Source organism: Toxorhynchites rutilus, chromosome 3 (genome assembly GCF_029784135.1).
Source record: "Toxorhynchites rutilus septentrionalis strain SRP chromosome 3, ASM2978413v1, whole genome shotgun sequence".
Lineage (NCBI taxonomy): Eukaryota > Metazoa > Arthropoda > Insecta > Diptera > Culicidae > Toxorhynchites > Toxorhynchites rutilus.
Genome location: NC_073746.1, coordinates 102712881 through 102739057, shown reverse-complemented (window position 1 = coordinate 102739057; position 26177 = coordinate 102712881). Strand labels below are relative to the sequence as shown.

The following is a 26177-nucleotide window of genomic DNA, read 5'->3' as shown; positions in this document are numbered from 1 at the left end:
AAAGAGGAATAATCCTTATTCCTAATCCTTTTTAATTCAAGGGTTCTCCCTCAACCATAGTCAACCATCGCGCATTTGCGATGATGTTTAACCCAAGGCACTACTGCTTGGAAGTAGGTTTGGAAATTCAACTTGTCATTATATTGAAATTATTCATTCTTCTGTGCGCTCTTTAACGGGTTTGCATTATTCATCATTTCCTTACCATATATTGTACAGCTTTCAGACCACCATACGTATACATCACATATATCATTCTCTCAATGGGAAGCGAAGCTTCGCGGATGACTCCAGCAAAGAGAGGTCCCCCTCATTCACTTATTGAATCCTTACTGACATTCTTCAATTTTTGAATCAGACCCACACAACGTTTTCGATGTTGTCGTCTGTCTGGTTGAATAATTATCTTTCCTCTGATCATCGTGCACTTTAGTTTCATTTTGACCTGTTTTTTCGTATAATGTAGCATTTTATGAGTAGCTCTATAGAGCGAGAATGAAATTTTCAAATCTCATGGACCAGCACTATATAAATTGTGTACAATTTTTTACTATGGATTTTTTCTCCTGTAACTTTCTGTGCCGTCTTGGATCCATACTCGGTTGGCAGTCAATCGTCGTTCAGTCCCACTAAAGAAACCGACCAAAGCCCGCACCAAGCAGCCAAAAGCATCGAAGAAAGTGAAATTCATCAGTAAGTATAAAAAATAAAGCTCAAATGTTTCTAGATATTTTTTTTCATTACAGTTGTTTCAAAAAATATATATTTGTTGAATGTTTTCGTTTTTGATAAAAGGGCATGGATAAGCTTGTTGGAAGTGTTCCCAATCCTAATCACCAGCACTATGTAAAATATTGTACAGGGCATCAAAAAAGAGATTTAGGTTTCTTTTAATCCCTATATGCTCAACCATAAGAGGTATGATTAAAAAATTCTATTTTTTTTTCACACCGTTCTCGATAGTTTTGATCTTAAAATATCGAAAAAATATTTAAAGTGGATGCTTTAAATGGTGCACCGCGACACATCTTTATGAGAAATTCCATCGAAAACAGTTTTTTTTCTGTATTTTTTACAAATGATAAAAAAATTCTGAATATTTTTTTTCCTAAAGCAATTCCAAACCAAATCACCAAATCCTCTCTTTTTTTTAAATTTAGAAGCTATCTATGACCACAATTTGCATTATCATATGAGCAAGTTAAATAACGATCGATTTTTTGAAAGGGCGTATTCAAAATCATTGATTTTCTTTCTTCCAAAAAATCGTGACTCAAAATCCAGATGTCTGATTAAAATATGATGTTGATGTTTGAATTTTGAAATTTAAAATACACAGTTAAAATATCTTACTCAAAAATTTAATTTAATATTGAAAGCATTTTCATCTGAAAACACGCCAATTTTTTCTAATTTTCTTTTCAAACACTAACATTTGCCAACATTCAATATAAATTGAAAGTTTTTTTCAAAATTTCGAATTATCTGTGAATATAAATTATTTGGGTACCACGCAATATGCTCTAAAAATACTGAGAAAATCCAAAATGCTGCAAAAACTCTGAAAAAAATTAAATGAAAAATGAAAATACGTACGAACGCATTAAGAAAAATAGAACAGTAAAGAGTCTCAATATTAAAAAAACGATTTCGAAATTCATAATATACATTATTTTTGGTACCGCGCAGAATGTTCTAATTTAAAATTATAAAAAAATGGGTCTCAAAATTCATTTTTCTTTCGAAATTGCAAAAAAAATATTAAAAATATGATACTACAGCGCGGACTCGATTTTAGATTTTTTTCACTGTATATAATCGAATCCTGTATATGATCGAGTCAAATTTCTCACCTGAAAAAAATAAATTTACCCAGATTCTCTCAGGAGGTGATAGACGATCATATTTGATGAAAAAAAATCCTCCTACGCATATGTTCGAATTTCAATAATGACAGAGTTATAGAACTTTTTTTTTTTGTTTCGGACTCTGTTGCCTCAAACTGGCTCTACATTAAAAAGTACGCTACGAAAGACGATTCGGATGCTCTCATTTGAAAGATGAGAAAATTTAGTACAGGATATAGTAGTGGAACTACTGAATTAGTGGATTTTAATAACATTTTGGAAGTGAAACACTTGAAAGTTCATAATTTTTAATGGGTTATTATTAATTTTATCCTAAAAATTTATATTAAACTAGATTGTTTCTATCAACTAAATTGAAGCTCTCTAACCGCTCTAAAATTTGTTCTTTGACGCACAACTTCTATCTTTCTTAATTTGGCTGTAATATTGATATAAACAATTCCTGGTGAAAATTCAAGCAAAAACATCAAAAATCACGATTTTTACCCCACTGTACATATAATATCCACTTAAACTTCACCTTAACGTTGAAGGTTACATTTCTTCATGATCTATGGCTTATATTTGAAAAATGAAAAAAAAAACCTTTTCAAACTCGAGTCCAAAATTATATATAATCAAATCACATATAATCGAGTCCGACCTGTATATAATATTAGGCTGTCAAAAAAGTCCTGCGGTATTTCCGCGAGGTGTCGTTCTAAGCGCGTAGTTCTAGTTGTATTCATTGTATCGCTATAATATAGTCCTTGACAGTGTTTTATTTGGTTAAGTCGTTCGTGAGTTATAGTGTCGCAAATATGGAGCAAAATAAAGAGAAAATCCGACATATTTTACAGTACTACTATGACAAAGGCAAAAATGCATCTCAAGCTGCCAATAAAATTTGTGCAGTTTATGGACCCGATACAGTTTCCATTTCCACCGCACAACGATGGTTTCAACGTTTTCGTTCTGGTGTAGAGGTCGTCGAAGATGCGCCACGCTCCGGAAGGCCTGTCGTCGAAAATTGCGACAAAATCGCTGAATTAGCCGAGAAAGACCGGCATAGTAACAGCCGTAGCATCGGCCAAGGGCCAAACCGTTATTAACCATTTGAAGAAGCTTGGATTCACAAAGAAGCTCGATGTATGGGTGCCACACACGTTGACGCAAAAAACATCTTTGACCGTATCGACGCATGTGAATCGCTGCTAAATCGCAACAAAATCGACCCGTTTCTGAATCTGATGGTGACTGGCGATGAAAAGTGGGTCACTTACGACAACGTGAAGCGCAAACGGTCGTGGTCGAAGCCCGCTGAAGCGGCTCAGACGGTGGCCAAGCCCTCATTGACGGCCAGGAAGGTTCTGCTGTGTGTTTGGTGGGATTGTCAAGGAATAATCTATTATGAGCTGCTTCCCTATGGCCAAACGCTCAATTCGGACCTGTACTGCCAACAACTGGACCGCTTGAAGGTAGCACTCATGAAGAAGAGGCCATCTTTGATAAACAGAGGCCGCATTGTCTTCCATCAGGACAACGCCAGGCCACACACTTCTTTGGTGACGCGCCAGAAGCTCCGGGAGCTCGGATGGGAGGTTCTTTTGCATCCGCTGTATAGTCCGGACCTTGCACCAAGTGACTACCACCTGTTTTTGTCCATGGCGAACGAGCTAGGTAGTCAGAAGTTAGCCGCAAAAGAGGCCTGTGAAAATTGGCTATCCGAGTTTTTTGCCAATAAGGAAGCGAACTTCTATAACAGGGGTATTATGAAGTTGGCATCTCGTTGGGAACACGTCATCGAACAAAACGGCGCATATTTGACTTAAAACAGATGATTGTAACTAATTTTATGAACAAATGAAAATTCAAAAAAAAATACCGCAGGACTTTTTTGACAGCCTAATATGATTTATATTTCTCTAAAATTTCATGTTTTTTTAATATTTGTTTTATGAATTTTGAAACCCAGTACCATTATCTCTATTTAAATGTGTTTGTACTTTACAAAAAATCAAACCTTAATATTTCATTATTTTTTTAAATTATGAATGAAAAATTTGAGTTTTGAGACACAGAAATTTCTCTATTTTTTTTTCAAATGTATTCATACGTGGTTTATGTGTTCATGTTATGTATTTCTAGAGCATATTGCGCGGTATAAAAAATAATTGGTATTTTTTGGAATTTCGAAATTTAAGAAAAAATATTTGTATTTTTTTTAATTTTGAGACCTGGTACTGCTTCAGTTTTTATTTAAATGTATTTTCTCAGAATTTTCAAAGCACTGCACGTTACAAAAAATGATTTTATATTTTTGTGGAATTCGAAGTTTAAAAAAATGGGTTTTTGAATTTTGAGACTCAGTACTGCTTCAGTTTTCATTTCAATATGGTCGTATGTGTTGCGACTTCTTTTTTTTATATTTATGTTTTATGTATGTGTTTATGTCTAACCTAATCTAAAGCACTGGTACCTAGTTTTTAGATATTTTTAGAGCATATAACTCGGTGCCAAAAATTATCCATATTTTGTTGGAATTTCGAAATTAATCGAATCAAAATCGAATTTTGAATCCAGTGCTGCTCTGATTTTGATTTAAATGTGTTTAAATGTATTTCTATGCGTGATTTTTTTCAGAATTTTCAAAGCATTGCGCGGTACAAAAGTTTTGTAAACATTTTTTTTTATTTGAGACCCAATATCGCTCTATATTTTATTTAAACGTATTGTTACGTGCTTTATTTGTGATATTTTTCAGAGTTTCTAGAGTACATTGTTTGATATCAAGAAATTATTTTTTTTTGAATTTTTAAAATTTGGAAAAAATACACCCATACCTCGCTTTACGCCCTAGATTCGTTCCACGAAACTTGGCCGCAAAGCGAAAAGCCGTATAAGGAATCAATTATTCCAATACAGACTCATACGAATTCAATCGGATCGGCTCCAAATTTATTAAATATGTAACATGATTCATCAATCAATATATAAATTCATATTTGTACATAAAATATTAACAGGCTCCGAAAACCAACAATAATCCATAAACAAAGCTGAAACAACGTCATGTTACATAAAATATACAAAGGCAGTTCGATAAGTACTTAGCCTACCAAAAAACTTGGAAATGTTGCGATACACTTGACCCAGCGATGCTCCAACTTCTTTAATTCATCTGAAAAATACGTTTTCTCGAGGTCTGCAAAGTAGGCCTCCGTGGCGGCAATGACCTCCTCATTCGACTCAAATTCCTGCTCGGCGAATGGCTTTTTCGAAACGAAAAACAGTCGTACGGAGAATACGGTGAATAGGGCAGCAGTTCGTAGTGCAATTCGACCAATTAGGCCGTGGCGACGGATGAATTTCCATTTTTCTAAAATCCGCGGACACGCCCGCTTCATACACGGTAAAAACAAAACTACGAGTCCGATTCGGCTGAAATTTTTACTTATCGGACCGCCTTCGTACAGTAATTTCATACCAACCCGATATAGTGGTTCTCAGATTTTCGTTAAAATTGGTAGTTTTGTTTCTTATCGCAAAATATTAAACTCGATTTTTTTCTATTTTTTCATTAAGATTCATTTCTATTTAAGGGTGGTCTGAAAAATCATTTTTTTCCTTTTTTTTTTTACCAAAAATGACTTTGACTTTGAAAAAATTAAAAATACTGGTCTGATATTTTGCGACAAGGAACAAACACACCACTTTTCACAAAACTTGAGAATCGATATGTCGAAATCTAAAAAAAAACTTTTTTTGGCGTTATAGCGAATCATTTTAGACCGTAAATCGAAAACGTACCTTAATTGAAGGGGCCGTTATAGCGAAATGCCGTATAAAAAGCGGCCGTATAACGAGGTATGGGTGTAAATACTTTTTTGAATTTCCAGACCCAATACTGCTCTAATTTTCATTCAAATCTTTTCGTACTTTTTTTATATATTTGTGATTGAAGAGCGCGGTACAAAAAAGATTTAATTTTTTTTTTATATTTACAATATATTTTAGGCATTTTGAAAAAAAAAGTTTAAATTTCGAGACTCAGTACAGTTTTAATTTTTATTTGAATGTGTTCGTATATTGTGAGGTAACATTTTTTTAAATATTACCTCACAATATATGTTAAGGTTTTTTAAATTTATTTTTGGATTTCGAAATTTAAAAAAACTATTCTTTTTAAAATTATGAGACCCAGTTCTGCTCTGAGTTTTACTTAAGTGTGTTCTAACTTGTTTTTTCGTGATTTTTTAAGAGTTTGTAGAGCACATTGCACGGTATCAAAAATCATTTATATTTTTTATATTCCAAAATATAAAAAATAACAAAAATCTTTTTTTTATTTTTCAGACCAAATACTGTTTTTTTTGTTTAAATGTGTTCGTATGTGTTTTTTTTTTGTATTTGTGATATTTTTTTTTTAATAATTTTTAGGCTTCGCGCGGAACAAACAATTTCAAACTTTTTTTTGAATTCTAGAACAATTGATTTTCAATTCTAGAACATATTGCGCGATATCAAATAATAAATTGTATTGTTTGGAATTTGAAATAAAAAAAATAATTGCGTTTTTAATTTTGAAACCCAGAACTGCTCAATTTTTATTTAGTTTGTACGTTGTTTTCTTTGCGATTTTTTTTTAGAAATTTGGGAGCATTGTGCAATGTAATTTCTTCATGTTTTTCGCATTACGATTTCTGTTTTTAAATTCAAGGCTTATTTTCTACCAAATGTATTCGTACGTATTTTTATTTATGATTTTTTCAAAATTTCAGAGCCTTGAGAGGTACAAAAATATTCATTATTTTTTCGTATTCTGAAATAAAAAAAAGAGCGCCAATACTGTTTCAATTTTTATTTAAATTTGTTCGTGGGTGTTTTTCTAATAAGTGTGATTTTTTTGTCAAAATTTTAGACCATAGTACGGTACAACAAATGTATCATATTTACGGAATTTCGATATTATTTTTCCTAAATTAAAAAATTACAAATAAAAACCACTTCATATAAAAATATTATTATTAAACAAATAATAATATTTTTATATGAAGTGGTTTTTATTTGAAATTTTTTAATTTTTATATGAGTGGTTTTTATTTGTAATTTTTTTCAAAATTTGTAGATCATTGCACGATGATTGTTTTATATATATTTTTGGCATTTTGATTTTTTTTCAAATACAATAATTTCAATTTTTTATTCAAATTTGTTTGAATGTGTTCTCATGATTGTAATTTTTTTCAGCTTTTTTATTTAAAGGTTTTTTTTTATTTGTGATATTTTTATCTGACGGTATTTTATTTTGATTGTGCATTTTTTCAAATATTTTTGAGCAATGCGCAGTATAAAAAAATATTACAATCAACTCTCCCTATCTCGATGTTCTGTAACTCGATATTTTCCCTAACTCGATGGATTTCATGACACCTATGATTCATTTTACAAGCATTCTTCTCTCCATAACTCGATGGTCCCTTTGATATCGTGTTAGGGAGAGTTGACTGTATATATTTTTGGCATTTGGATTTAAAAAAGTCCTGCGGTATTTTTTTGAATTTTCATTTGTTCATAAAATTAGTTACAATCATCTGTTTTAAGTCATATATGTGCCGTTTTGTTCGATGACTTGTTCCCAACGAGAACCAACTTCATAATACCCCTGTTATAGAAGCTCGCTTCCTTATTGGCAAAAAACTCGGATAGCCAATTTTCACAGGCCTCTTTTGTGGCTAACTTCTGGCTACCTAGCTCGTTCGCCATGGACAAAACAGGTGGTATTCACTTGGTGCAAGGTCCGGACTATACGGCGGATGCAAAAGAACCTCCCATCCGAGCTCCCGGAGCTTCTGGCGCGTCACCAAAGAAGTGTGTGGCCTGGCGTTGTCCTGATGGAAGACAATGCGGCCTCTGTTTATCAAAGATGGCTTCTTCTTCATGAGTGCTACCTTCAAGCGGTCCAGTTGTTGGCAGTACAGGTCCGAATTGAGCGTTTGGCCATAGGGAAGCAGCTCATAATAGATTATTCCTTGACAATCCCACCAAACACACAGCAGAACCTTCCTGACCGTCAATGAGGGCTTGGCCACCGTCTGAGCCGCTTCAGCGGGCTTCGACCACGACCGTTTGCGCTTCACGTTGTCGTAAGTGACCCACTTTTCATCGCCAGTCACCATCCGCTTCAGAAACGGGTCGATTTTGTTGCGATTCAGCAGCGATTCGATACGGTCAAAGATGTTTTTTTGCGTCAACGTGTGTGGCATCCATACATCGAGCTTCTTTGTGCGCAAAAATACTTTTCCAACAAGCTATAGTATGAATCGATACAATGAATACAACTAGAACTACGCGCTTACAACGACACCTCGCGGAAATACCGCAGGACTTTTTTGATAGCCTAATATATGAAAACGTGAAAAAACTTCACGCTGTGATGAGTCATAGGTTTCTTTCGACATGCTCACTCTCAAAGCATTTCACAACGTTCGACGTTGATTCAAAAAACTTTATTTACCCTCATTGCACTCCGAAACGACACTGGGGAAAGCACAGTTTTCAATTGCCGTGCTAGTATGCGAACTAATTTAACCTTTGCTTAATAACTGTACTGAACAACAATATCCAACATCCCACAACAGCAAACTGCATACAATGGAATCATGAAGCCCCGGCAGTAAAACCTCATGACTTCATCATCCAGGGATCCATTAGAATTTGTCACCATGAAAATTAAATTTTCTTGCCCTAATTCAATTTCATTGCTCCCGCGTATTATACAACATGGCTCGGACCGTCCTAAATGAAATCATATAAAGGCACTGCGTTAGCAGTTTCTGTTCGTTGATGGGGAGCAGGAAGTCTGATGCTGAATCTCGGCTCAGGGATCATCGGACATGTCGTCACGATGATTTATGTTCGAATAATTCTAAAACAAATATCGCCGCATGCTGTGAGGTGGCGACCGTTCTGTTCATTGCTGGAGTGGAGGAGGATGGACATTCGATTTTCATCGTAGTCCCCCCCCCCATGCTCAAGTGCTGTGCCTCGCCAGGGATTGAAACAAAATGGATTATGCGTTTAATCATCGAATTGGGAGGCAATTTTGCGAAAAGTTTACCAATGTGTGTTTGGTGTGTGCGAGCGAGTATGGATTGAGGCTAGTTGATGGGGCTCTTTTTTTGTTCCTTTCAGGAGACGTGCTTCGATTTATGTGTTTCGTTTTTCATCCGAAGTGAGTTATTTGTTGGTTAGTTGTGTACCCACCCATTTCCATTGTTTGCCAAAGAGGCTCGTAGGCGTGATTAATTGGAATGTATTTCCAATTAGCCAGAGTGGCATTGCTCGAAGTGTGTGCAAAACATATTGCTGTTTTTAACACCCGGAACACTAGAGCAGATTATAGTTGAGCTTCCATTGATCCACTACATTTTCATTCCGCAAATTTTGTATGTCCCTGGTATCGACAGAGATTAAATAGCAATTTTGATTAATTCGAGGCTAACTGAATTTCATAGGTTAGATGACAAATACGTGCAGATATTAGATTATAACAGAGGATAGCCGAGAAGAATGGAACGTGCAACATTTTGTCAATGTTCAAATAATCATAAATAATAATCAATGATATTTGCTTCGATGCAACTGGTTACATTTGACGGAAAAATGTATCTAGTTTTAATAGTTTGTTTCTGACTCTAGGGTGGCTAGCGTACCGTTTTGTCTCATATTCCGAACACTTCATTTTGAAATGTAAATTCACTAAACTTTTTTGTTATAAATAATTGAATAATGATAACACAGACATTCTTTGAGGTATAGGCTTTATTTTGACATCATTTACAGGTATCGATACAGCCTATAATTCATAATATTAGACATTTGCAAAAAAGTGACAGTCAAAACCAATGATAAAATGTTTGCGTTAGCAAATTCCGTAAAAAACAAGCATCGTTCATTTTTCAGTTTTTGTAGTTGTTTCAACTATTTTGTTTGTTGTTTTCATGTTAAGTGCTAGAGAATGTATGAACCTATAATAAATGGGTAAAAACATGATATTTTATGCAGAAATCTTCATTAAAATTAATTAAAAAAAACTTCATTAAAATTAATAAATAGTGTTCGGAATATGAATCAAGTTTCTACGCATGATTCAAATTCCGAACACTTCATTTTCAATAATAAATTTATTGAACATTAATGTTATAAACAATTGAATAATCAAAACCCTGAAATTCTTTGGGTTATAGCCTTCATTCTAACCTCATTTACATGTATCGATACAGCCTACAATTTATCATACAGGTCGGACTCGATTATATGTGATTCGATTATAATCCATTTTGGACTCGATTATATACAGTTTGGAAAAAATTTTTTTTTTAATATTTCAAATATGGCTTATTTCAAGAAGAAATGTAACCTTTCAACGTCAACACTTTAAGGACCGGGAAGAAATATGTAAGACATACGCCTAGGACCGCACGTTTTGACTTGTGTGAATTTGCTTGCTTTGCTTGCAAGTTTTTAAGAGGCTTTAAACTTTGCAGTTCATTGGCCTCTGAGTGTGAAGTTAGCGGAAGAAAGTTTAGCGGATAAAAGTTTTTGTTGCGTGCAAGTTTCTGTTCAACGTTTTGCTGGATTTAATGAATAAGAATAATTTCAATTGAATTAAAATGATTGTTTATCAAGTAACAACCTTCAAAATCATGCTCATCAGATAGATAATTGAATCATTCATCTCTTCACATAATTAATTTTTTTCTTGATCGTGACAGAGAAAAGTTATAGACTGAAACGGGAGCATGGGTCAATATAGGAAAATATACAGAGTTTTGAAAATCAAAAAAAGTTGTTCGAATAGAGTTATCGAAGTTATTCGATAGAGAAATATTTCACCTATATTTCAGCCACAATTTGATTAATCAGAAAAGGGTCTGAGAAAAGTTATAGGCCAAGTTGTATGGGAGGGAGTCAACCACGAGTAACCGGTTTTCTACCTTACTAACCATAGAATTAGGAAATTGTTTATAAATAGTTATAAAAATATAGTTAAAAAGGGGAGAAATTAATTATTTGAAGAAAATTGACAAAAGTTATTTGAAAGGACCGAAAACACATTCTCGAGATAGTACTCATTCGATAAAGAATATTTTCATTTATCTTTTATATTTATCTTTATCTTTAGAAAAGTTATTGCCCAAAACGTTCACAAGTTATACGGGGGAAAGGGTCTGGCTGGGTACGGAAGTAAAAAGTAAAAAGGAAGTAAAAATTTCTATTGCATAGAAATGTTGACTATTTTTCGAATCCCTATTCATAGGATATATGGTAAAAAACGTACCTTTCAATTTTTAGCATGCGATTCTCAATAGCTTTGAGATAAAAAATTGAAAAAAAAATACTGAAAGTGCATCTTACTATGATATATCGATAAATATAATCAAAAAATAAATTCCTAAAAAATTTAAGTACTAAAAAAATCTTGAAATATTGATTTTTTTTTCAATATTTAGAGATTCAGTACTACTATAATTCGTATTTAAATGTGTTCCTACGCCTTTTATAGATATGTGTGATTTTTTTCAGATAAGATAATTCTCCTATACGGTTCGCTATAAGAGCTATAGTGAAAAATGATTTTTTTCTATTCTCAATAGACTTGGAAATGAACATTTTTAGAAAATACTCAAAGTACATCTACTATGATGTACCACGACAAATTAAAACAAATTTTTTTCTTCTGCGTAAAAAAATCATGAGTGTATAGAATTTATTAGAGTTTTCAAAACTGTTTTTCGATGATTATTTATTGAACCATTTATTATCAAATACGAATTCGAAATTTTTCGTTCATACAATAACATGTCAGTACTGGATGGTCCACAACAACGTTATAAAAATCAAATGAAAAATAGTTGATAACGTTAATTGGATTTGCTCTCTTTGCAAAAACAGAAAGAAATCGATTTCTCATTTCTTCCCGATATTTTTATCCACTACATCTACATACATAGAAATACAAATTTCTCTGTAAAATATTCCGTGTTAATCCATGTAAATTATGCTTTAAAGAGATTTATGTCCCATCTTCATACGTTGATATTTCACGATTTTAAAGCATTTCAAAAATCGCTTAAAAATTTCGTCTTCGCACTCTGTTCCTTAATTTTTTTCGAGTGTGAAAAAGTTCTATTTCCATTTTCGATAAATTTATCAATTTCTCTTCTACAACTTGTATACATTTTGGCACTTTTCTCAGACTCTTTTCCGGCCAACGAAAATTTGGCTGAAGATGGATAAAAGTATTCTCTATCCAATGAGTTGTTACTTGATAAACAATCTTTTTTTTTTCAATTGAATTAATTCATTATTCATTAAATCCAGCAAGACGTTGAACAGAAACTTGCACGCAACAAAAACTTTTATCCGCTAATTTCACACAAGCCCGTAAAGAAGGAACGCGAAAACAAGAAATCTCGTGAGCGGTCCGCAACGGATGGGAAGCGAAACACGAGAAATCTCGTGAGTGGTCCGCAAAGTGTGAAGGTGAAGTTTTAGTGGCTATTACATGTACAGTGGGGAAAATCGTGATTTTTTGAAGATTTTGCTTGAATTTTCACCAGGAATTGTTTTTATCGATATTGCAGCCAAATTAAGAAAGTTAAAAGTTGGGCGTCAAAGAACAAATTATAGAGCGGTTAAATAACTTCAACTCAATTGACAGAAAAAAATCTAGTTTAATATAGTTTTTAAGATAAAATGAATAATAACACATTAAAAATTATTAACTTTGAAGTTTTTCACTTCCAAAATGTTAATTAAATCCACTAATTTAGTTGTTCCATTACTATATCCTATATTAAATTTTCTCATCTTTCAAATAAAATCGTCTTCCGTAGCGTACTTTTTAATGTAGAGCCGGTTTGAAGCAACAGAGTCCGAAACAGGAATAACGTTCTACAACTCTGTTATTGTTGAAATTCGAACATATGCGTAGGAGAATTTTTTTCATAAAATATGATCGTCTATCACCTCCTGAAAGAATCTGGATAAATTTATTTTTTTCATGTGAGAAAGGTGTTTTCTGGCTTTAAGGGGATGAATAAAAATCAAATTCCTTTTTTATTTTCAAAAAACGAAAAATACATGCAAAAAAACAAATAAAGTTTTTTTTTTACTCGGTTATATACAGGATTCGATTACATATAGTGAAAAGAAATCAGAAACTGTATATAATCGAGTTCTATAAAAAACAAGCATCGTTAATTTTTCAGTTTTTGTAGTTTTTTCAATTATTTTGTTTGTTGTTTTCATGTTAAATGCTAGAAATGATAAAAATGTACAATAAAAGGGTGAAATAAAAGGATATGATGCATCTGCATTAAAATTAGTGTTCGGAATATGAATCAAGTTTCTACGCATGATTCAAATTGCAAACACTTCATTGTTAAATGTGAATTTACTGAGCTTCAATGTTATAAATAATTTATTATTCAAAACCCTGACATTCTTGGAGTTATAGACTTCATTTTAACATAATATACAGGAATCGATACCGATATAGCGCCCTTGGCTTCGATACCATGTAAACTATAAGAAACAAATACAATCAATAATTACAAAAGCAAAATACTTTTTTTTTTGCGAGCATGACAAAGAAGACTAGTTAATTGACTTTAATTTGATATATCGATTATATGAATCGGTCCAGTAGTTTAAAAGTTATGATTAAAAAAAATGCATTTTTGCTGTTCGGAATTTGAGACAATAGTGATTAAACATATTCTTAGTTTTTCACCATGAACATGTATTTGTAAATCAATTTTATTGTAGTCAAATGAAAAGGAAGGCGGCATTGGAATTTGAGACAAAAGTGATTAAACATATGTTTAGTTTTTCACTATGAATATGTATTTGTAAATCAATTTTATTGTAGTCAAATGAAAAGGAAGGCTCTATTGTATCCAAAAATCAAATTAATTTCGCGAAAGAGTACCATTTTGAGTAATGAGATACCGTTTAATGGTTGATGCTTAAGTGTTCGGAATATGAGACAAAACGGTATTGACGCACGACTCAATGGATAAATAGTCTCCTTCATTCTGCACCGCAAGTAACGTGAGATAACAATGTTTCTCGCCTTATTGTGGAAGCCACTTTACTTTTTGGCACTCGGGAGCCGATAGCATATGGGCACACGACTTCGATTCTCATCCATTGACAAACTATAGTCACGTCATTCGTCTTCAGGAATACTGTGACCTGAGCCATCTCTAGTCATTCACCGCAATGAATAGAGGGGAGTATTGACTACTATTCTGCAACTAATTTTATGGAAATGGCTGTAACTCAGCTCGATCTGTATATGAATAAAAGTTATTCTGTATACAATTGTAAATTGTATTAGCGTTTGTTTAATAAATTCTTCTTTCTTCTTTTACAGGTAAGTTTCAAAACATTTGAACCGAAAAAGTATTTCTGGCTAATTAGGAATACACGAGGTGGTAAGTGGATTGAATCAATGATAATTAGAGTTCTAATATGATGCTTTTCCCATGCCTGGAAATGTAGTACCATCATATCAATAAGTATTTCCTCAAATAAGAATTCTGAAGAACCGTAAACCTTAGAAACGCATTTCTTGACGACGTGAGAATGTGTATTTTTCCGAATAGGTTCCACATTTAGGGCATTTCGAAATCATGAGATATATGTTGCAGGCGATGGTGCACCGCGAGTCATTTCATTTCTGTACAAATAGTCCAACAGTCACCATCGTTGATTATCACGTAAGCCCAGCCATTAGATATGACACGAAGTGCAACCCCATAAGAGTCCCCATTTTATTTAATGAAACACCTCACCAGAGTGTGTCTCCTCTCCGCTGCTGTATGCCACTGCAATGGGCTTTTCCCATCCGGCAAGAACAAAAAAAAACCACAAATCAGATAATGCCATACTCTACAAACATAGAAAAATTATATATACTCGTATCACGAATATTGGAACGTTGGAAACATGACATGCTCCGGCTGGAGCCTGCCTGTCTCAGCGGTGTGCATTCTCTCCCCTGTGTGTCTGCATAAGCATCATGAACATTATCGGTATCGTCGTAGCTCAGCTGTGGGGCGCCAGTTTATTAGCTTTAATACTAACCCGCTTATTCCGCTGCCGAGTTCGATCGAACTCCGCCTACCTTCCCTTTGGACGGCTTTAATGGTATTCATGCTTCCAGGCCCTCGATTCTCCTCGTCGTTCTGATTTGTCTAGAAAGTTTCGAACATTTGTTTTCCATTTTTCCGGAACACGCTCAACCAACGACGCTACCAACAACGCAAATAAATTTCAATCCATGTACATAGAGCCTTCAAACTTTGGCTTTTTTTGTTCTTTTTGTGCCAAAGGTGACTCCGCAAGGCTTCCGCTAATATGAGGCCATGAAGAGAAGCAAGCTTACGATATATTTTATACACGCGGATGGGCACACTGATAGCAGGACACATTTCGCACAACTGCCGGAGCTCATAAAAAGGTAAAATGTAAAATCGATTCCTGTTGGCTGCTGCGGTTGGCAACTGGCAACAAATTGGAGCAAGCAGAACAGAGTGAGGAGGAGGTTCAGTCGGGCTATAATCAAATTCTGACAACCCACAGGTATGGTGGCCACATGGAAGACTACTTTCACTCATCCGGATGCGAAGAGTAGATCATAACCGGAACTAATGGGGGGTTGATAACAAAGCGTCGAATTCGTTGAATTATAGGGCGGAAAAATTCTAAAAGGTGTCGGACGCACCACGCCACCTTCGCCGCCACCGCCACCGCCGGAGGCTTTTATCCCAGATTGTATAAATACTTTCCACAAACAGCAGCAGAAGCCAATGCTTTTGGATTCACCTGCGCTATTCGTAGATGGCGGAAAACGCTCAAACAAGTCCTCCTGGTTTCTGTTTGTTATGGATATCTTCTCACCTTCGTGTTCCATTCAGTTCAGTAAAATCGTGACCACATCGCCGCGGTAGAATCCATTGGATACATTCTCTCTACCATCCGTCGTTTTCGTTGGCTATTATCGTTTGCCCCACGTTTTCCCGGAGGAATAAAAATAAAATGCTTCATAAATTGTGTAGCGCCCCGACCAACGGCCAGTGGGCCTCCAGCTAAAGGGAGGATTAAATTGTCGAATTTATTTCAGAATGCTTTCTAACTTCTCCGTCCAAATTGGGCAAGCGCGAAAGGTTAGAGCATTAGCAAATAAAATCGAATTGGTCGCTTTTAATATGAAAACGAGTTGAAAATGTTATTGGTACGGAGACGCCCACATGTCTGGATGTTTGATTACGACAAATGAAAAACAATGGCGGTTTTTTACCGTTGATATATCTACGGGAAAAAAAGGCACACCTAGACCTCTGCAACATTGTCGTGTGGCCGCCGTCGCTTTGTCGTCAACGCAAACCGAGAAAAGCGATTCACCAATCTTTTTTGTACGGGTAGCACAGTCCAATTCCGGCTCCCACTTCCTGCATTTAACTCACAGTCACCAATCGTCGTCGTCGTCGTCTAGTCAGTGAGTCTAGTCACGCAAACTGTTTCCCCGGCTTTTTTCCCGTAATGGACTTGGCAACTGCCCATTAATACGAAGTAGATTGTGCGCCTGTGTTTCACAGCCGAGGAGCAAGGAGCAAGTTATCTACCGATTATTTATCCCCGTCCGAGTAGTGCTCACAATTAGAACACGGGATGTAGGGTTTAGTCTTGCGCTTTTCGTACGGCCTTCGCCAATCATATAATACTGTTTATTGGGCTTTGGACGTTTGTTTGTTCTAAAAAAAATTTCAAGAAATAGTCATAGTCATAGTCATGTTTCCTTGAATATTTTTTTTAAAATTATTTAGATGAGAAGCTGCCAATGACAACGCAGAACTATTTGCCGTCGCAATTCTTCTTATCGAATCACCGAAACAAGTACGCGTTGTGAGTCACGCTGATATCGCTTATTGCTGGCCTGCGAAAGCCATTCATTTCTAGTGCTGTCATCGTGGCTCGGATAGCTGGCATGTCGCCAAACAATCTCCTCGGGCTTTCACTGTGAAACTGAAATGATGCTAAAGGGAGCGTCGACTGGATCGCGTATGGCGCCTGCAGCGATTGGAAAATGATAATTAGATATATAGAAAGAGCGCTTACTGACTGGTGGTAGATTTGGAGTGTCAAATTAAAACAACAATAATAATAATGTTTTGCATGTAGATTTTCTTTTTTGTTTTAAATCACATCAGGATTCATAATTTGTGGCTAAAAATGATTGTTAACATACAAAAATTCAAAGTTTCGCAAATTCCTAAAAATTCGATGTTCCACTAAGTTCGTCAAAAATAGTTTTACCATCTTGGGGCCATTTTTTAAATTTTCTGCATGACTTCTATTTTGTATGAAAAAATTTAAAAAAAATTAAAAAATATGTATTTTGGATATTGCAAATTGAATTTTTATTTTGTAAATAAAAAAAAGAGTACTATTTTTTCTCAGTGTACATTTTTTTCACATTCAACCATCAATACTCTATAACTCTTTCTAAGACACTATTTCTGTACGACTAGGTTTTGAGATATAAATTATCAAAGATTTCTCTTACTAAAATAGATACGCCCTTTTCAAAAGATACGCTTGAGTCGAAAAATTCCCAATTGCTGTGAAAATCTCATTTCCTTCAACCCAAACGGAATACACACTTTCATTGGAATCAAAAATACAAGTTTTTAAAATTTGCATTTTTAGGACGATTTTATTTTGAATTGCTGAGTTTTTATTGTTTTCGTGGTCTCGGGATCAAGGGCGCTATATTTTTTATATTTTTTCTGGAAAGCTAAGGATGTTTTACATAACATATTTCAAAATCAGAGGGGCGTGACGATTACAACTTGATTGAAACAATATGAATAATATCGGCCCCTCTAAAAAAAACTTCAAATTTCAGCTGAAGAGAATATCCACAGTTTATGCATTTGTCCCAATTTTCTTGTGTTGGACGCATTACATAAGGATTTTACTAAAATGGTTTTAAATATTCGAATTTTTTAAAATCCTCAATGGATAATAAATAACGCAAAAACTAAAAAAAACGCCTCTCTGATTTCGAAATATGTTATGTAAAAAATCTTAGCTTTCACGAAAAAATATAAAAATATATAGCGGCCTCGGTCCCGAGACCATAAAAACAACAAAAAAAAACAAATACAAGCAATAATTAAAAAACCAAAATTCAAAATTTCTTCAAGTCTAATATTTTTTCCTAGCTAATTGGCTTTAATTTGGTGTGTCGATCATCAAAATCGTTATAGTAGTTCAAAAGTTTGAATTTAAAAAAAACGGTTTTTGGAAAAAATGAGAAAAAAATATTTTTTAGACCACCCTAAAACGGAAATAGTCTCACTAAGAAAAAAAATAAAAAATACGGGTCTAATGGTTTGCGATAAAGAACAAAACTACCACTTTTCACGAAAATCTGAGAACCACTATATCGGTTTGGCATGGAATGTCTGTTATTCTAGTTCACTTCATTTAACTATGTAAATATCTTGTAATCTCTTGAATTAAATTAGAAGTTGAGTACATTATCATTCAAGCTCCAATGTATTGCAGAACGCATATGAACTTGCAACCTAAGGGTAAGCTGGTTATACAGTAAAATTTCAGGAGCATGTTTGGACATGAATTTGATAAAGACTTCTTTCGTGTTAAATCGCTGTTCACGTTTTTTTACTTGCCGAATTTTTCATATTGTACTTTTGGTACTTTTTTATTTTCATCTTGTGTACACTCATCGTCTTGTTGAGATTTAAAATGGACAACAATAATATTTTCTACAAAGTTATTAGGCATTCTCAGGGTTACCACATATACAGAATATTCTGTATTTTACAGATTTTTTGCCAAATTACAGTCAAATTACAGATTTTCTGCAAAGATACAGAATTTAAAGATATTTAGATATTTAGAATTTAAAGATATTGTTTTCAAATTCTGTCTACATTCTTACTAATTGACTTTGTTTTTTATCGTTGAGTCATGAAGATATGTACACTGATTTATAAAAATGTTGACCCATATGAAATGCCACCTCACTTCTCCATTCCTGCTAAGGATGTTTTTGGGACACTTTTTGATAATTCCACATTCATCGGCGTGTGTCGAATGAATTTTCTCGCTTCACAATGCCAACAAAACAAAGTTCTGAAATCGGTTGGTTTACACAATGATGGACTCTATTTTGAAAGCAAAGAACTATGGATGAAATTGACGGAAAATTTAAGAAAAGCAAAGTTCAACGAAACCATGTATAAGCATCATACACTTTATTATGAGAAAACTTTTTTATGATTTATTTTGTTGTATATATACGACTTAAGCAAACCATAAATAAGAACAATAAATTCTAAATGAAAATAAACCTTTCTTTCCATTCATTCCGTTAGTTGTTTGATACATATGTTTTCTGCTAAAAATACAAAAATATAGATTTTTTTCAGAAAATTTTACAGGATCAAATGTGACAACCCTGGTCATTCTGATAACAGGGTGGTTCACGTAACACAACCTATGGAGCATCTCAAATGTTTCAAATAAGAACTTGTGTTATTATTTGAAACGTCGACCCCCAAAATCAATTTTCGTTCCTGTCGACCCCTTGGAAATTGAAATTGACCACTGGGGGTCGATGTCGACCACTTTGAGAAACACTGTTTTAGACGAACAAAGTTAATTCCCTCTTTCAAAGTCGCACATCCCTGGAAACGATCGATACTATGTCATGGATCTACGGCATCTCCGAACATAAAATATATGTTTAAACATAAAAATAATGTTGCATTTCCGAGAGAGGTATTTCCAAACCATTGTTCAAACCCTCTGGCTTGACTATCAATCAAGCGTACCAGAACGAATGTTTGAAGAAAATGTTGATCTTGTTTCAACAAAAAAATCATACATATGGACAATACGTGTTTTGACTGGATGAAGCGTTGTTACATTTAGTCAGAAAAACACAATCGTTCCTGTATTTCCCATTCAATCTTATTTTTATCTAAAAACCTCAACTCGACAAATCCTCCTCAGTGTCGCCCATTCGAAGATTTCTCCGGTATTTTGAGCTCATTGGTGTACAAAACTAACTGGAGAACCACGAGTTGCAATCAGATTGGTAGAAACAAGAACTGCATTCACAAAATTGACATGAAGGCCGTTTAACGGTCTTATTCTGTCATCAAACGGAAGCTTCGTTGAACGACCGACTACGGACCGTTCTCAAATGTTCACTATTTTTTTCAACAATAGACAATGTATTTTTAATTTCGATAAATCAGATCTTCAAGTATGGTTTTCTTTTTTTTTGACAATTTGAGAAAGAAACTCCAAAATTTTAGTTGCCACCCGTTGTATACAGGGAATTAAATTTTTAAAGAAAATTTATACTATAACCATCGAAATAGGCTCCTTTTGAAGCAACACACTTTTTTCAACGAACAATCCGGTCATCGAAACTATTTTTATATATTTTTATTTGTATTACCATCAGTTCACGCAGCGATTTCGTTTTTATGTCTTCAATGCTTTCAAAACGGGTTCCACGAAGCGGTAGTTTGTGTTTCGGAAATAGGAAAAGTCACTCGGGGCCATATCTGGAGAGTACGGTGCTTGTTGAATCACATTCGTACCATTTTGGTCTAAAATTCGTTCACAATGATCGATTGATGAGCATTATCGTGGTGCAAAATCCATGTATTATCCTTCCACAAATCTGGCCGTTTGAGACGAATTTTCTATCTCAAACCCCTCATTTTCAACGTTTCACAAAAAAATATCTTTGACCAACAGAATTATCCATATCAAAAATCGCCAAGATAAAAAAGCTAACATGTTCTTTATGAAGCTGTAAACAAACTAATGGCGATTTGCGCTCAAAATTGACATTAACACCACTGACGGTAGTACCAACTTGGTAAAACAAAAATTTAAAAAATGCTCAACGGGAAGATTTAAAATTACATATTACCAGTATACGTTGACATATTGTATGGCAAAATGTTTAATTAACTGGTATTATCTGAGTTATTCCTTCATTTCGACGACTGCTGCAGTTTTCCAACTCCCGCCCGCATCGATTCTTGCCGAGTCCTGCTCCACCTGGTCCAACCACCTCTATCGCTGGGCTCCTCTTTTTCTTGTTACCACCGCATTCGATGCGAACTCCATCTTTGCAGGACTGCTGTCCGGCAATCTTGCAACATGCCCTACCCATCGCACTCGTCCAGCCTTGGCGACATTCTGGATGCTGGGTGCGCCGTAGAGTTGCGCCAGTTTGTGGTTCATCCTCCTTCTCCATGCTCCGTTTTCCTGTACACCGTTGTATACTGTTCTGAGCACTCGGCGTTCGAAAAAACTAAGTGCTTGTGAGCCCTCCTTGAGCATCGTCGATATTTCTTGCCCCTAGACAACAACCAGGCGAATCAGAGATTTGTACAGGTACACTTCGTACGGAGTCGGAGTTTGTTAGACCTTAAGGATTTGTGGAGCTCATAGTAGGCGCGACTTTCATTTACTATGCGTCTTCAAATTTCAAGCCTGTTGTTGTTGTCAGTTGTCTATCGGAGTTCGTTACATCAGATAGGAAATTTTATATTTCAAATACCGGGAAAAAAACTTAGCATTTCTGGCATAATACTTCATCATCAAACTACATTAAGTTCCGGCATTAATACTGGGTAATAAAGAACACAAAGCGGTTATCAAATTTAACGTTTCACTTAATAAAAATTTGTTCCACTTGGTCAAACGGACATTAAAGAATATTATCTTAAAGCTTCGAAGCAATTGATAGTCAGAATCAATAATGTGAAGACTAAGTAATCATAAAATCAACATAAATAAAAGTCGTTCGGACCCTGGCGTTGCTGTCTGCTCAACGATGGTCCATGCTCATTTAATTTTGCACCGTTAAATGAATTTCACAGCATATTTAAAAAAACCTACCCACCTCTCCCCAATGTTTTCATTTTTTCAAGTTCCGTTTCTTTTTGTATAGACGTTGAAATAAGAGTGTGTACGCGGGCAACGAGGTATATGTTAGGGTTGATTATTTAGTAGTAGTGGAGTGACGTCAGGTTGAATGAAGAGGTAAATTTGTATTCATTCGCCACGCCAATTAGAATAACCATTTGCTTCAACTAGAAATGAACTGACGAGCGTAAAGAGCGAGGATTAGTGATGAACCAGTCATGTTTGACGGCGAATGTGACCCAGTAACAAGAGAGAGGAGGATCATCATTATAGTTTTCTACTTCTATTCACCTGTTTTGTTTACAAATAAGAGCAGATTTCAACGATTCACTTACCTGAATTCACGCGGTTTTTTAACGTGCCATGTATCCGCGTAAAAACGCAACTCTAGTGTAACTGGAAAATCCGCGTAAAAAACCAGGTCACATAAATCTACATAAGAATCGTTATAGAAAGCGTTACTTAGTACCGTACCAAGCCCTAATTACTGTCATATGCTCTGAGGGAGCATGAGGGAGAAATGTGAGCTGTTGAGGGAGAGATATGATATTGCTCTGGTTAATCGGAAAATCCTCGTAAAAGAAAACCGCATTATTTGGGAAATCCGCGTAGATAAAAAACCGCGTAAAAAACGCGTCAAAAACTGGGTGTAGTTCAAACTAGCATATTCCAAGTATACCACGGTGAATCATGCGCATCTGAATCGCACGCTCGGAATCCAAACGCAACATCCATTGTGAAAATATTGCAATTTAGGCTCCGCCTGACTTGCAACTTGCTCACACGGTCTGAGCGTAAAACCAGAATTTTCAATTTATGTTAACCACTCTTGTTTCTGCCAGCAAGCGGTCAACATTTCTTTGAAGGCTCGATAGTGTTGCCATGTTGCAACTAAAATCATGTCGTTTCACACTGCTGGAGAGCGCTTGTGTATTCTTGCACACGCACACATTGTTAGATTTGAATATATGTTTCTGCATAAGATATCATATGAAATAGATAGAAATTCGATACGATCCCCCTGTTTTTATTTCGACGATATACAACAATGTGCAAACTTACCTAATGAACAAAATGCATTTCATGGCTGGTCAATTTCGCATTATTCATGCTGGTTCAATACATTGCTGCTGCTTTGTTTTCACATTTGCTGTTCGTTCACACCGCTTCACGATCATTCGCTTAATTCTTCACACTGGAGCGAAATTTTCAGAGCAAATTAAGATGTTCATTCATTCGAGGATTCTATATTTCTTGTTCTTGTTCTGAATTTATATGCAGCCATATTAGTCCTATAACCGGCGCCTGCAACTGATTACTCCTCCTGGCATACTAAACATTATTTTACACCGCCGTATTCATTAGTTTCAGTGAGGACGTTTCAAATTCAAACGAAACTTTCACTTGAATATAAGATACATTCATTCTGATATTTTGGCTCGCTTTCATAGATATAATAACTTCGCTTCAGTGTGAAGAATTAAACAAATGAACATGAAGCGAAACGAGTGTGTTCAGAGGAGATGATATATTCTCTTTATAGAGCGTGAAGAGAGAGCAGGGACATTTTTAGCTTGCATGGGTCTGCTATGAATTGAAATTCGTAGGCTCATTATTAAGTGGCAATGGCAATTGAAGCGAAATTGTAAGGCCCTGCGCCTTTAAATTAAAAAAAAAAACAAACAAAAATATATTTAAATAAACGATACTAAACCGGAGCTTGATAACAGAAATTGATACACGCCAAGCCAAAGAGAATCAATTATTTGCTAAACTAATTGTTGTCGTCAGAGGAGGAGTTTGTGTGACAACGATGAAAAACTTCCTTTCTATTTGCTTCCCCAGTGGAGCTGGGGCCTCCGACAAAAACTTTTGCGAGAGCCGTTCTCATTCGTATCTGACCGATGTGTCGTCGTTTTCGTCGTCCTCATCGTCCTCAGCAAGAGTAAACTATCGATTCCACTCAATTCTCCTCTTGTCTATTTCTACACATACAAAAAAACTCCAAGCAAATCGGTTGTTCGATAGGGGCAGGCTACAACAACACCCCGCTCTAGAAACCGATTAATATTCATGAATGAAATTAAAAACTGAAATAATAAATGAAACTGCCATTATGGGAAATAATAGGATCTCTCGTCAGTGGTGCTTTCCGGTTTGTTAGAACAATAACACACCCCACCGCCACCGCCACCGCATTGCTGTGTGACGCAGATTTCGATTCTGCCACAAACGTTTATCGCAGTCTATAGGCAATTCTGTCACATAGGCAAGGCAAGCGGGATGATGCTGGTGAACTCGATTGTTTGGCTGAATTTATCATGAGGATTAATTAGAGTTACCCATGCTTGTGAATAATGTTGTGTATTAATCGAATAAATTGCTGCTAATGTGTATAATTGGACCTTTAAAGGTTCGAAAAATGATTTCGCTCAATTTTGACACCATTTTTTTCCGTCAGTGAGTGATATTGATAGGCTTCGGAAATAACTTGAGATGCAATTTAAGACTGTTGGTATGTTGTAAGTTGTGAACCCAATGATAAAATGATAGAATGATAAAATGATAAAATGATAAAATGATAAAATGATAAAATGATAAAATGAATTTATCATGAGGATTAATTAGAGTTACCCATGCTTGTGAATAATGTTGTGTATTAATCGAATAAATTGCTGCTAATGTGTATAATTGGACCTTTAAAGGTTCGAAAAATGATTTCGCTCAATTTTGACACCATTTTTTTCCGTCAGTGAGTGATATTGATAGGCTTCGGAAATAACTTGAGATGCAATTTAAGACTGTTGGTATGTTGTAAGTTGTGAACCCAATGATAAAATGATAGAATGATAAAATGATAAAATGATAAAATGATAAAATGATAAAATGATAAAATGATAAAATGATAAAATGATAAAATGATAAAATGATAAAATGATAAAATGATAAAATGATAAAATGATAAAATGATAAAATGATAAAATGATAAAATGATAAAATGATAAAATGATAAAATGATAAAATGATAAAATGATAAAATGATAAAATGATAAAATGATAAAATGATAAAATGATAAAATGATAAAATGATAAAATGATAAAATGATAAAATGATAAAATGATAAAATGATAAAATGATAAAATGATGATAAAATGATAAAATGATGATAAAATGATAAAATGATAAAATGATAAAATGATAAAATGATAAAATGATAAAATGATAAAATGATAAAATGATAAAATGATAAAATGATAAAATGATAAAATGATAAAATGATAAAATGATAAAATGATAAAATGATAAAATGATAAAATGATAAAATGATAAAATGATAAAATGATAAAATGATAAAATGATAAAATGATAAAATGATAAAATGATAAAATGATAAAATGATAAAATGATAAAATGATAAAATGATAAAATGATAAAATGATAAAATGATAAAATGATAAAATGATAGAATGATAGAATGATAGAATGATAGAATGATAGAATGATAGAATGATAGAATGATAGAATGATAGAATGATATAATTATAAAATTATAAAATGATAAAATGATAAAATGATAAAATGATAAAATGATAAAATGATAAAATGATAAAATGATAAAATGATAAAATTATAAAATGATAAAATGATAAAATGATAAAATGATAAAATGATAAAATGATAAAATGATAAAATGATAAAATGATAAAATGATAAATTGATAAAATGATAAAATGATAAAATGATAAAATGATAAAATGATAAAATGATAAAATGATAAAATGATAAAATGATAAAATGATAAAATGATAAAATGATAAAATGATAAAATGATAAAATGATAAAATGATAAAATGATAAAATGATAAAATGATAAAATGATAAAATGATAAAATGATAGAATGATAGAATGATAGAATAATTTTTTTTTTTTTTTTTTTTGTAATGTCAATTTATTGTCAATTTATTTACAAGTATTCCATTTTTTAAATTTTCACCATTTAATTCATTTTGGAGAGCTGATAAATCTATTGCGCCCTCAGTGTCGTTTATAATTATAATATAAGTAACCAGTAATTTCAAAACATTGATTCTCTGTGTTGTTTGCATGTGATTAAGAACAGGTCTCAAGAATTCATTAAACTCCAGCGTTCGCCAACCATTGGATATTTCACATGTTTTTTGCTGCATCAGTGTCCACGCCGCTGCTACTCGTTGACATTCGCTGAACTTGTGCTGCAGTGTTTCTGTTGTTCCGTTGCAATGTGTAC

At 34.1% G+C, this 26177-nt stretch overlaps 1 protein-coding gene across 3 annotated transcripts in view; it reads left to right on the top strand.

Annotated features, from left to right (window-relative positions):
* LOC129776096 (stathmin) overlaps nt 1–26177 on the top strand; it is a 158006-nt gene that overhangs the window by 59116 nt on the left and 72713 nt on the right. For 2 of the 3 annotated variants that reach the window (XM_055781500.1, XM_055781498.1), the window contains exon 2: nt 610–693. The exons of the other annotated variant lie outside the window; for it this stretch is intronic. In XM_055781500.1, the coding sequence (XP_055637475.1) occupies nt 610–693 (84 nt within the window). The remainder of the gene's footprint in view (nt 1–609; nt 694–26177) is intronic. 3 annotated transcript variants of the gene reach the window in all.